Source organism: the organism of the source record quoted next, unplaced genomic scaffold, assembly GCF_019419815.1.
Source record: "Pyrus x bretschneideri cultivar Hongxiangsu unplaced genomic scaffold, Pyrus_bretschneideri_v1 Contig3, whole genome shotgun sequence".
Classification (NCBI taxonomy): Eukaryota; Viridiplantae; Streptophyta; class Magnoliopsida; order Rosales; family Rosaceae; genus Pyrus; species Pyrus x bretschneideri.
This window is the reverse complement of record NW_025999612.1, coordinates 5,487,047-5,500,271: the sequence shown is the minus strand read 5'-3', so window position 1 is coordinate 5,500,271 and position 13,225 is coordinate 5,487,047. Positions and strand designations below refer to the sequence as shown.

Genomic DNA, 13,225 nt, shown 5'->3' with positions numbered 1-13,225 from the left:
AAAATATTTTCGAGTTCCAAATGTACTTAAAATGCTTTCAGGATTCACTTGCATATTTATTAAGAATATCTTCTAAAATTTTTTTCATCAAAAACGCTTTTAGTTGTTTTAAATGCATTTCAAAGCGAGCCGGTTATGTCGCTGAACTATTACTTATAAAACGTTGATTATTTTAAAATTAATACGTGTTAATTAGTAAACATGAAATAATGAAATCATTTGGAGGCCTCACTCACAACCATCGAGATTGGATGGCACATTAGACTCCACCACTGCATCATCTATACACTTTACACGACCTCTTCGCACTAACTTCTTCCACTGCATCAACTACATGCATGGAAGAAGCACTGGCTATCACCAAATTGGTAATGTAACATCACCAAAATGATGACGAAACATATGATGATGAAGCCAAAGGTAATATACTAAATTTATCCTCCAAGTCATGAGAAGAGATCTTCTCTAAATCTTTTTCACCAAGACTACCAAATCAAGTGATCCAGGCTTCTGAAATTTCATCCAACAACCCACCTATTTTGACCCCTTAAAAACTATAATAATTTTTGACCGTTGGATGAAATTTCAAATGTCCAGATCATTTGATCCAATGGCCTTAATGGATATACTAGGGTTCAACTCCATTATTATCCCATGAGGTTAGCCTTGTTTCTTTGGGCCACATATTTTTTTGGGTTTGAATTTTATTGGATAATATCTACCAAGCCCAAGCCCAAGATGTTACGACCGTACCTTACGCTCTCTGCATGAGGAAACTTTCCTATTGCCAGCAGGGTTGGTTTAGAGATTTTTGCGGGCCAGGACGACGTCAAAAAATGTGCCATCACTTTATATAAGAAAATTCTTTGTTTTCACACGTAAGACATCGATACAATTATACTTAGAAAAAAACTTCAAGTTTAATAATTTAGAAACACATAAAAACTAATTTATTTTGTATCGTGAGAATGAAACAAAAAACTCCGGGTTTACAAGTAGATAGATATGAGTTTTGTTTTCCATCTGAACTTTTAAAGTATTTTTGTATAAATCGTGAGGTGTTTTTTCTTATTTACTAACCTTGTCAATATGGGACTAAAACAATAATGATGTTTTTGAGTCTTTAATTGATATGTATAAGTAATAAATGGGTACTAAATTAAACATTTTGATGATATGTCATATGATTTGCAAATTTGGTATAAAAATTTGGTCAACGCATTACTCTTTGTTGAAGATTAGATTTGAATTGAAACAAATGTTTTAAAATAATAACTACATGGCTACTAGTTGCTAATTAAAAATAAGGGTAAAGTACAAAAAACTACCTCAACTATTGGTATCACGACACTTTCATACCTCATCTTTTAAAATTGACAATGTCATACCTCATCTTACGAATTTGTGTCAATGTTATACCTTCCGTTAGCTTGGCCGTTTATTTCTCAGTTAAATGCTGACGTGGCTTGATCCGGAACCCATTTTTATTTAAAAAATTAATAAAAAATTATTAAAAACAAAAAAAATTATTTAATATTATTAAAATATTAAAATAATAATAAAAAAGTACATAAAAAATAAAAAAAAAACCTCTCCTTTCGTGCATCTCCCCTCTCTCTCTCTCTTCCCCACCATCTTCCTTCAACCCAGAAAAGAAGAAGACGAAGAAGAAGAAGAAGAAGAAGAGAAAAAAAAAAAAAAACCCAAACCAAACCAAACCCAGTTCATCCCCCCAACCCCCTGCAACCTAGAAAGGAGGAGGAAGAAGAAGGAAAAAAAAAAAAACCCCAACCTAACCCGAAGGAGGAAGAAGAAAAAGGAAGAAGAAGAAGAAAGAAAGAAGAAGAGGAAGAAGAAGAGGGGAAACCCCCCCTCCCCCCCCCCCCCACCCACCCAACTTGCTGAAGAAGAAGAAGAAGAAGAAGAAGAAGAAGAGGGAAGCAAAAGAAGAGAGAAGAAAAGAAAAAAAAAAACAATAGGAAACCCATCCCCCCCTCACCCACCCACCCAACTTGCAGAAGAAGAAGAAGAGGGAAGAAAAAAAAACAATACCTAGTTCGTTCGTCCCCCCTCCCCCCCCCCCCCCCCCCCCCCCCAACCCACCCACCCACCCAACCTGCAGAAGAAGAAGAAGAAGAAGAAGAAGAAGAAGAGAGAGAGAGAGAGAGAGAGAGAGAGAGAAAAAAAAAAAAAAAAGAACAACGGGAAACCCGTCCCCCCCATCCCACCCAATCTGCTGAAGAAGAAGAAGAAGAAGAGGGAAGCAGAAGAAGAGAGAAGAAAAGAAAAAGGAAAAAAAAAAACAATGGAAACCCCCCCCCCCCCATTTTTCTCCTCACCTAGGAGAATAGGTTTGGCGAAGGTTTCCTAATTCCACCTCAATGAGATCTGGGTTTTTTTTTTCCTCTTCTTTTTTTCTGGGTTGCAGTTGCAGAAAGGGGAAGAAGATGAAGATGGGGAGAAGGGAGAGAAGGGGGGAAGGGACGAATTGATGTTGGGTTTTTTTTTTTATTTTTATTTAATAACTTTTCTTTATTATTTTAATATTTAAAAAAATATTAAATGATGTTTTTTAGTTTTTAATAATTTTTTTAATAAAAAATGGGTTCCAGATCAAGCCACGTCAGCATTTAACTAAGAAATAAACGGCCAAGCTAACGGAAGGTATAACATTGACACAAATTTGTAAGATGAGGTATGACATTGTCAATTTTAAAAAATGAGGTATGAAAGTGTCGTGACATCAATAGTTGAGGTAATTTTTTGTACTTTACCCTAAAAATAAATTAACAACCAAACAAAAATTCATAAAAATTGAAAAGAATAAACATGCACTTAGTATTTCGAACTTAGGACCTCTCTTAATTTTAAACAACAAAAACTATTGATTCTAATTAAACTTCTTGATCGTTTAGCCAAATTTTATATATTTATACTCTTATGAAAAGAAATTTGTAAAAATTAAAAAGTAAATAAGCACACATGATGTTTTGAACTCAAGACCTCTTCATTAATTTCAAACAACAAACCCACTAATTCTAGTTAAATTTCTTTGTCATTGAACCAAATTGCATAAATTTATACTGTTATGAAAATGTATATAAATATACTACCCTAATAATTTTGGTGCCGTCAATTATTTTGGGCCCTGGACGGTCGCCCTGCTAGCAAGCCTGGGCCGGCCCTGATTACTAGTTGAATATAATCATATTATTGTTTCTCTAAACGAGAAAAACTTGTGTGGAGTGCCCCTGCTGACATTATCTTTATGACACCTCTAAAAAATGTCTGACGCCCCTGCATTTTCATCCTAATCGACCTCACAGTCTCACAGCGATATGAGAGTTACCCTTTCTATCGGACTTATAAACCTTCTCTTAACATATGACTATTCATGTGGTGAGAAAAATATCATCTACAAGGGTCAAACCTAAGATCTCATGTAGTTCTATTTACACTTTGAGAAGAATACTTTTAAATCGTAATGTTATTGTGAGTGAAAATGTGTGCACATTAAACATTTAATACCCTTCCAAATTTCCAATGTATGAATGAGTTTGGCATGGCACGTGTGGGCTTTTATCGCAGATGAATATCAACATCAATATGGTTGGGAAAGATAGGATCACAGCAAAATAATCCAACAGGGATCTCTTTGTGGCCACAAATTACAAACGTACATACGTTTCTTTACCCCTCTCTCCTCTCTCTCCTCTCTCTCTCTCTCTCTCTCTCTGTGTTGATTGAAGCTGTAAGACAATGGCTTCTAGCATCAATCTTCCAAGCTTTCAAGGCCCTCTTCTCAAATCCAATTTTCTTGGAAGAAATGATCTCTCGAATCAAGCTCGTAAATCGTCTTTCGCAGTTCACAAGCAGCCATCGACGCACTCCCTGAGACCCTCTGCCAAATTTAACCTATCCGAAATCTTGGGAGGCAGGGGGCTCTGCAACGGTGAAGCAGGTCTACTGCAAGAGCTTACGAGAAATGTCGAAGAACAGAAAAATGTCGAAGAAGAACAAGTATCAGCAGCAGCTGCCGCCAAAACAGAGGAAGAAAAACCAGATGGTTCTGCAACAGCTGCGATCGAAAGTGTTGAAGATGGTTTTGATAAGGAGCTGATGGGACTTACCGGTGGATTTCCTGGTGGGGAAAAGGGGTTGCGAAAGTTCATTGAGAAAAACCCACCCCCCAAGAAGTCGTCGATTGCAATTTCCGGATCAACAGCAGCACTCGTGAGCACAAAGAAGCCGAAAGCACCTGAACTGCCATTGTTACTACCTGGTATGATTGCCATTGTCAACAACCCAAATAGTCCTTACTACATGTACTGTGGCATTGTTCAGCGAATCACCGATGGGAAAGCTGGGGTTCTTTTTGAGGGCGGGAATTGGGACAGGCTGATTACTTTCCGACTGGGAGAGCTCATGCGCAGAGACAAGGGCCCTCCGGGGAAAAATCCCAAATCCTGCGTCCTCGAACCTTTTCTCCAAAAGGATTCCTGAATGGGGACATTCTCTTAGTTTCTCTAACGCATGAGTATGAATTTAAATTTGAACTGTGCAGTACTGAAATTCGTAGCTTAAATGGCAATTACTTTCATTGCAAATTGCATGAACCAGGGAAAACACATCTTAAATCACATATTTATTGTTCAATGTGTTGCCTATTGCTATCGAATTCAGCGAGTAGGTTGTTCTTCAAACAATATATAAAGACGTCAAACTCTGGATACTTCCAGGTGCTTAAAAATTGTCAAAATAACATCCAACACATAGTCCTATGTTCTTGAAGCTCCACACAAGTTCAGAAGATGCCACCCAACTGCCAAAAGACGGTTACAACATATAAGTAAATGAATTGCAAGCCTAAAGGAAAGAGAGACAAGAAAATTAATTTCATGTTATTAGTGGTTCAAAATGGACTAGTACCCACCCCAAACTGATCAAGATCAGATGTTTAGTTCACACATTCGATACCTCATAACAAAACGTGAACATCAAGCAACGAATAATCTAGCCACTTAACGTGAGAATAAGAAATTATACTTATTTACTCCCCCTGACAATGTTTATTTTCAGCCATCATACATCTGGAAAGCCCACATCCAAAACTGGTCTACAAACTAAGATGCAGATTAACTTATAACTTTTCTGCATGAAATTTTTAGCTTCTAAACGGTTTACATGAATATAGCCTACCGCACTATTTCAGAAGCACTATCTAGTCAGACTTCCGGTTTCACTGCATTATGACTCGCACATCAAATGAATCACCATCCATCGTATAGCATAGCTTTCAGGCAAACAGAACTCGCCTATTAAACAGTGAGGAGGAATTTCCTCCGTACTGCTGGCTCAACATAAATTTATTTGCATGAATTGGGAAAAAGGGTGACTCCCACCACGTTCACCAATTCATTCAAATAAATATATGCCACATTAGTAGCCAGTCAATAGGTAATCATTATTCTTTTTCACCAAGCTGATTTTTTTTCTATGATTAGTAAAGAATAATGATTACATATCACGAGACAAGGGGAGCACTTAAGGCTGAAGAATTCATTGCAGGTATAGTTGATATATCAAATCAATAGTGTAGAAATTTTCACAGCAAAAGCACAAATTCCACATACCATAATGGCCTCAATCTCCTCTTTGGACAACGGTGTTCGTTCGGGTTGTTCAGAAGCTTTTCCTCCCAAGGTGGTTGAGGCCTTTGAACCGGAGAAGAAAGTGTGAGAAGAATCACCAGCCAAACCTTGAGTCTGAGGCTCAGTACCTGCAAGTAAACAATTACAAGTGTTAAACGGAAACAAATCATGACCCAACAAAAAAGAGTACGTGACTACCAGCATGAGGGCAAACAGTGAATGAACTTCTGATATTTTTCAACAAATGACCGCATGCTATCTCTCCAACACTTTGGGATTTCCCACTTGTTTCACCTACTTATCGATGCATCAGCAAGAAACTACCCAACGGACTAAAGATCAGGCTACTACGGATAAAATTGGATGTTGGATGCTGCATTACCACCACCACCACCCCCAACCTCAGAAAGTAAAATTCAAGACCTTAAACATTGTAGAACCAGCAGAAATTCAAAACGTGCATTCAGAAACTCCGCAATTGGCATCGTCAATGTCCGCGTCATCATCATAATCTAAGTGAAATAACTTCCTAATGGGATTTTAGCACCTACCCTAACCCTTAATTCAGCATTTGCCCGATGCAGCCAATCTGGACTGTTTCATGAACCCAAGCTCAAACAAGCAGAAAATTCAATCGAAAAATCGAGTCAGCCAATCTTAACAAACGATCCAATTGAAATCACACAGTAGTTTACAAAATTAGTCCTTTTTTTATGACATCACAAATCCAATCTATGCTTCAATTTAAATACAGAGAACGATAGATTTCTAAATTTACAAGAAAAGCACAGAAATTTGGGACATTCAAGAGAAACCCATTAAATTGGAGCATAAATACAGCTTAAATTCAAAAAAAAAAAAAAAAAAAAAAAAACGAACATGCATAAATAATTAAATTTATTAAGGATGAAAATCGAAACAATGGTTTGAGAAAAGGAAAAGAGAGACGGACCAGAAGGTTTTGGGTGTCTCTGAGGAAACTTGATGCGAGGTATCCTCTTCATCGCCTGGGCTCCACCCATCTCTCTCTCTCTCTCTCTCTCTCTTCTGTTGTACCAGTTCCTCCGGAGACGACGATTGAAAAAAAAGAGCGAGAATCTTCCACCAACGATTTGTTTGGCAACTCGGGGATGGACAGAAGTTGCGTACAAAGGTCAATTAGTTCAAGGGTGCGGGTTGCCGGGTCGGAAAGTGAATCTAAATCCTAATCCACGCTTTCACAAACTGGGTTGGGCTTGTGATCAAGTCCGGGTTCTATCGGGTTGTAAATAAGAATTTCATAACAGAATCAATATGACTACACGATAGATGATGAATCAACTTATGACTAATAGAAAATAAGCACGTTATCAATACTTAAATAATAATCCAATCGTTAACATCCATATCATTATTTATAAAATTTGATTTAGAAATTTGGCCTCCTTAGCATTATCTTTGCAAATATATGAATGGGACAAAGTGAGTTTTGCCATAGATCATGACATCTAATTGTTCTTATTTATTCATTAAATGATATGGATGCTTATGTGGATTTTAACTAAAATTAAAGATAAAATAAAACTGAAAAAAAAATATAAAGTTTGGAAAATTAAAACTAAAATTAAAAAAGGAAGCAACTTTAATTGAAATTGGTTCTCCCATTCCCATTTCGATCAAGATTTGGATTCAGACTTTGAACCTTAATAAAAAAAAAAAAAATCATTAACTGATGTGTTTTTTTCCAGACTTGGATTCAGGCTTCATCCTTTCCGTATTCTGGCTCTTGACAAATATTTTCCTCGTTCTATCGGTAATTTTAAAAGAACAAATTGAATGGGAATGCACAATATTATAGAGGTGATATTGGTATCACATAAGAGAAAATACATCTTACATCTTTGTGTTTTAAGACGAGAGATTCCATATTCTATGATCTTTTGAGAAACTTCGTTAGCAGTTCCCAGAGGTAGTAATTTTGAAGAACCGAAGTCAATTTTCTCAAATTATCAAAACCAAGCACACAACAAGGCTTGGAATTAGGTCAAATGAAATAACATGAACAAGGGTAATATATTCAACTTCATGTAATTACCATACAAATTAAAAACTTGATTATTATCTCGATTGTGACAGAAAATTAGCATCATTCTTCATGGTTGTTCGTTCTCTGAATCCTCTGATCAACAACATTCTTCATCATGGTGTAAAGAAACTATAAGATAATACGAGTTGGACTAAGAATATACACTCCTCAAATTGAATCTACAAGACTTGCACTAACAATAGCAATCAGTCAGAATATTTCTAGCTTTCTCACTTTACGATTTTGCATTCACACATTCTATTGCCAACACTCTTCCTATATTGCCATCTTCACGCCAAGATTCTCTCCTTTTTTATTTTTTTATTTTTTTTTATTTTTTAAAAACCGCATCATGTTAAGTTATTAAATCTAAACTTAAGGGTTTCAATCCATCAATTGTCACTTAATTTCTCCGTTTCCCTCCAAAATTTCAAGCAGATGTGTCATGACATTGACATCCCAGTCGAAAAGTAGAAAAACCCCTTTAAAAGCGTCAACTTCGACGAGAAACGAAAAGAAGGAAACTTGGGAGTTGGGATTAAAAAAGATGAGTCATTTTTCAATGGAAACCCAAGAAACTGAAGGTGGTAACTGGTAAATTACAAAAACAAAAACCCCAAATCGAGAAAACTCCAAGAGCACGATCGCATTCAGTTACAATGCTTGCAATGAGAACCCAAATTCTGAAAACAAGAATGAAACAGAATCATCACCAAGTCTTTTCTTTAAGTCTAAAGTTTTATGATCGGATTAAACTCGCATGGCATTATTCAAATTGGTAAAAACCAAGAAATTAAACCATAAACAAGAAACGCAATCGCATTCAAAAGATTGACTGACCGGAAGACGACAATTGAGTCGCATTTTCTTGAGGTTTGATATTTATCGTCGTCTTCTTGTTGGCTTTGTAGTCTTTGGCTTCGTTCGTACTTTGTTGCTTTCTTACTTAAAACCCTAGAACATAAGTTCGAGTTCAATTGAAACACATGAACTGGCAAAACTAATTTATTTATTTATTTTTTTGCAAAACCCAATTTAATCACCCCACACATATAAACAATAGTATAGAATTTAGGGTTTCGTTTTGCTTACCTAATGAAGATTCAAGAGAATAATAACTTGACTCCTAATAGAAGGCATCAGAATTTCATATCAATCCAAGACATGAAATTGCAAAACCACATCAGCAAAGGGGGAGACAGAGGACTAAGTACAACTAGGGTTTATTCCTTTTTTTAATTTTAGTTTTAATTTTCCAGATTTTATTTTATTTTTTTTAGTTTTATTTTATCTTTAATATTAGTTAAAATTCACACAAACATCCATGTCATTTAATGAATAAATAAGAACCATTGGATGTCATGTAATCAAAAGGCTTAAAAAGAGTGTAAAAGTATTTGTAAAAATATTTGTCCCTTGATATTATTCACCGTATCGATTACGTTGAGAATACAAAAGTTGCATTGTGTGAGTTGCATTTTGTGGGCCAGTTAAAAAGTTTTGATATGAATAAAAATATTTGAGAATCCCGACCAATAGTACTTATGGGAGATATCAAATATCAGTCAACATTATCAATGTTTACCTTTAATTTTTATACCCCACAAAATCCATTCATTAAATCATTTTATACATCAAATATTTAATGACGAAATTAATATTTACTAAATTATTATGCGTCAATTGAATGAATAAATCTTTTGTATTGACGAAGATGGGTATAACCGTTAACTGATGGGGAATCCGTTACCCGGTGAGTATAGTTATAGATAATATCCGATGGTTAATTAGCGGTTATGGATATGGTTAATTTTCGTGGTTATGTGGATAAATATAGCATTTTCGTTCCCAAACCGAACCGTTGACATCTCTAACCACAATATGTTATTGATGAATGAGTTATATGAAAGCAACCAGTGTGAAAATTATGGGGGAATGACTTAGCTATCTTGAGATTACATATCAACTTAAGAAGAAAGAAAAAGTAATTTGTTTTGTAATGCATAGTGATTAATGCACTAAACTTCATAAATTATCGCTTATGATTAGTAATATTTTAAGGTATATGGAAAGATTGAAGTTCTTTCCACAAGTACCTTAAATGTAGGGGAGTGTACCCAAATGTTAGTAAAGCAAATTACTTAGTAAGTTTGAACATATGTTCACTACAAGAAAACATGGTATAGGTGAGGACTTTTGAGGACTTTTGAAAAATAAGTGATGCTCAGAAATTCAGCACATTTAGATAAAATAAGTGAGGACTTTTGAAAAATCGTCACATAAAGATTTTTGTAGGACACAATTTTTTATTAAGCTTCTACTCATCACATAAGAATCTTAAACTTGTCACAAAGTCTTATACGGGAAATTTTACCTCCCATTGAATAATGAATAAGTAATGAAAATACATAATTGGTCACATAACATTAAAGAAAGCAACATAAATACATGTGAGGATAGGCCGTGTGTCACCTATTGTATTAAAATTAAAAATAAATAAAATAAAATAAAACCTAATCAAATTAAAACCCAAAATCGTAGATCTGATATGTTCTGCTCTCTCACGATCTCACCCCCTCCTTCATTTCTGGACTGTTCAGTTTCCTATCGACCCTGACGACCAACCAACTAGTGGTTTGCCACCGACGGCGTCCACCACCTCTCGTTCGTCTCCCTCTCTCACCCACTCTCACCCACTCTCTAACCCCTTGCGCCTCGCTCATCACTATCTCCTCTCTCTCACACCTAGCACGAAGATTGGGGAAAGAAAAATCTTTGGTTATTCTGCTTTCTTACCTTAGTCGAATTCTCCATCAATTTCTCTCTTCATCTCACTAATTCCTTTCTCTCTGCAGCGGTCTCTCTCTAAAAGCGGTTGGAACATTTTCGAACTCTGATTTTCAGGTGTGCTTTATATTTTTCTTATTTCGATCAATTTCTCGATCTTTGATTTTGGTTTTTTTTTTTCTTCTAATTTTTACTTTGTTTTTATTTTGATTTCAATTTGTGAACTCGAACTTCTACGTTGAAAATTTTGGTTTTTAGGTTTATGATTTAGAATTCGAGGTTGGGAATTAGGGTTGCAATTTGGGGATTCTATTTGGGCTTGAAATTTCTGAAAAAAATGCAATTCTATCATGTATTTCAATTTTTCCCGTTTCGATTCAGGATTAGTAAAAGAGCCACATAAGTTAAGTGTGTGAAGTGATTGTGTTGAATGAGTAAAGATGCAGTAATAGCAAGCAGGTTCGTGGGTTGTCTGTGATTTTGTGGGCTGTTGTTTTCTTAATCTCGATTGATTGCAGGTTTGCTGATAAATTGCAAATTAATTATACATGCTTGCTTCCTATGTATTTTGTAAAATAATGGTGCGATGTCTCTGTTACGTTGTTGTGTTTTGTTTGAATTTTGTAGAAGCTGAAAGGTTGTTTGATGGTATGCTTATCCAAGACGTGCTTCCCATCTCTTCCCATAGAGCTCTAGCCTTTGATAAGGCCTAGGTAACTTTTTCACTAACTTGAGATTAAGTCCTATTAATTTTTCAAGTATTATAATTTTCCTATACATAATTGTTGTCCTTAGCTTGCTTCTATGAATAATTTGTGCTTTTGCTTTCGACGGGGTATGATTGTTGTGCTTTTGCTTGTTGATGATGATTTTTCTTGAACTTGGTGTTGTAGAAATCTTATGAAAATTTACAAGGATTAAAGCAAGTGTTGAGCCATAAGTAATGTTTATACGAATTTGAGCTCTTAGATTATATAATAACAGTCCAAATAGCTGGGGTTGCATCTCCAACCCCACAATTAGCATGAATGAATTTCTTCTTCTTCGTTAAATTTTAGGTAATACTTTTCAGTTATAGGTTGATACCTAGTTGGCTGAAATCTCTCGCTGTTATTTTCAGTTACAAATTTAATATTTACCTCACTTACCTTGGATTTTGAGCTCTTAGAAGTTGTTAATCAAAATCTCAATGCACCTGCTATTCTCTAGACACCAATGTTTATTTTCTTCTCTTTTATTATGTAAGGATAAGATAAAGAAAAAGAAGGATGGAGTTAAAAGGAGAAAGTATTCAAGAAGCACCTGAGATAGTGATGGTGATCTAAATGACAATGGTACTTGTGCTGAAGTAAAGACCATGATATGGCTGATGACTTATATTATGTATTTTGTTGTTGGTTTCAAACATGCACACGGTATACTTGTTTTGTTACTGACTCAATGCCTTAGAATCTTGTTAGCATCTCAATATGTTTAGAGGTGTTAGGATGCTTATGTTAGCTTTTGAGATATACACTTAGTGTATGTATTGGATATAACCTAACTTATTGATCAATGAAATGTGATTAACCAAAGTATTGCCTCATATTTGTTATGAAATGTGTATGTATCCCAGGGTGTAACCTAACTTATTGACGCTTTCATCTCACTTATCATCAGCTATAGCATTATAGGGTCAGATTGGGTGATGATAAATTCCTCATTTATACATTTGTTATGTGAAAAACTAATAGGTCATTGAATTCTGTGTTTTGTGACGCTTATTATGTCACAGTTAAAGTTATTAAGTGACGAATTTGACATCACAAATACTAAAAATATGTGGTGAATCAAAAAGTCGTCACTAAACTATAGGTGACTTAGTATATGTGACGAAAATAGTGACGTTGGATTTTCGTCACATATAATCAAATGGGACGAATTGTCATGTTTATGCGACGAATGTTTGTCGCCACCTAAGCCATATTTTCTTGTAGTGGTTTCAAGGAGCATATGTATCAAGGATTTAATGTGGGAAGATAACTACTCTCGAATGAAATCTAATTTCATAACATACCATAAGAAACAGTCAACCTAATGGATCTAATTATTAAAAGATTGATTAGAGAGTAAGTTGTATCATCGAGGGGAATGAGTTAAAAAACCATAATCAGAGTAGTCATAGTGGAAACCCAACCTAGCACTGTGGAGATGTACTCTCTTACCCATGTCCCGTGATATACTAGTGCTGCCTGCCATTAAGATTAGGTTAAGCTTTAATTTTTTAATGATTCCTATAACTTGAAAGACTTAGAAGTCCAAGTGGAGTATTGCAGGATACTCTTAATGGGAAGTCACCTATCTTGAGTGATCGATGGGGTCGTTCCTATGAGAATTTTGTAAAAGGCTTATGTGAAATCCCATCCCCCGATTTCATTATTTAAGTACGTATTTAAGTCATTTTATTTTTATTTTTGTTTTCATTAATTTTAGAGTTTTAGTTATTTGATTACAAAGTTTGAACTTTTGTAAATAGTCATTTAAAATCCGTAAACCTTTCCGGGTCACATTTCATGTTTCGAATAGAGCTCAATTCCACGAATGAGTGGATGAAAACTATTTGCGAATTGGAGTTACAACGAAGAAGTTACGAGCAACGAAAGTCAAACCTAAATTGTAATCTAGGGACTTACTATAAATAGCAAGTCCCATTTAGTGGGACAACAGCCAATCCTGTGTAAGA

The 13,225-nt window shown here is 35.3% G+C and overlaps 2 protein-coding genes and 1 long non-coding RNA gene across 5 annotated transcripts; 2 read left to right on the top strand and 1 right to left on the bottom strand.

Moving 5' to 3' along the window:
• The first annotated feature begins 3,608 nt into the window (after positions 1 to 3,608).
• LOC103940436 (NAD(P)H-quinone oxidoreductase subunit S, chloroplastic) lies at positions 3,609 to 4,656 on the top strand. The gene has a single exon (XM_009350556.3). The coding sequence runs from the start codon at positions 3,760 to 3,762 to the stop codon at positions 4,501 to 4,503; it is 744 nt and encodes a 247-aa protein (XP_009348831.1). The 5' UTR covers positions 3,609 to 3,759; the 3' UTR covers positions 4,504 to 4,656.
• Positions 4,577 to 6,771, bottom strand: LOC103940428. Its single transcript, XM_009350545.3, has 3 exons — positions 6,604 to 6,771; positions 5,634 to 5,779; positions 4,577 to 4,822 (listed from the first exon to the last, which is right to left on the bottom strand). The coding sequence occupies exons 1-3, from the start codon at positions 6,671 to 6,673 to the stop codon at positions 4,805 to 4,807; spliced, it is 234 nt and encodes a 77-aa protein (XP_009348820.1). The 5' UTR covers positions 6,674 to 6,771; the 3' UTR covers positions 4,577 to 4,804.
• Positions 6,772 to 10,227: 3,456 nt separating this feature from the next.
• On the top strand, positions 10,228 to 12,077 carry LOC103940435. Of its 3 annotated transcripts, XR_007260332.1 has the most exons (4): positions 10,228 to 10,494; positions 10,572 to 10,620; positions 10,885 to 11,216; positions 11,750 to 12,077. It is a non-coding gene; the product is annotated as an uncharacterized LOC103940435 (long non-coding RNA). The 3 variants fall into 3 exon arrangements; XR_007260331.1 differs by having other exon boundaries at positions 10,229 to 10,620; XR_666313.3 differs by lacking the exons at positions 10,228 to 10,494; positions 10,572 to 10,620 and having other exon boundaries at positions 10,627 to 11,216.
• Positions 12,078 to 13,225: the final 1,148 nt, after the last annotated feature.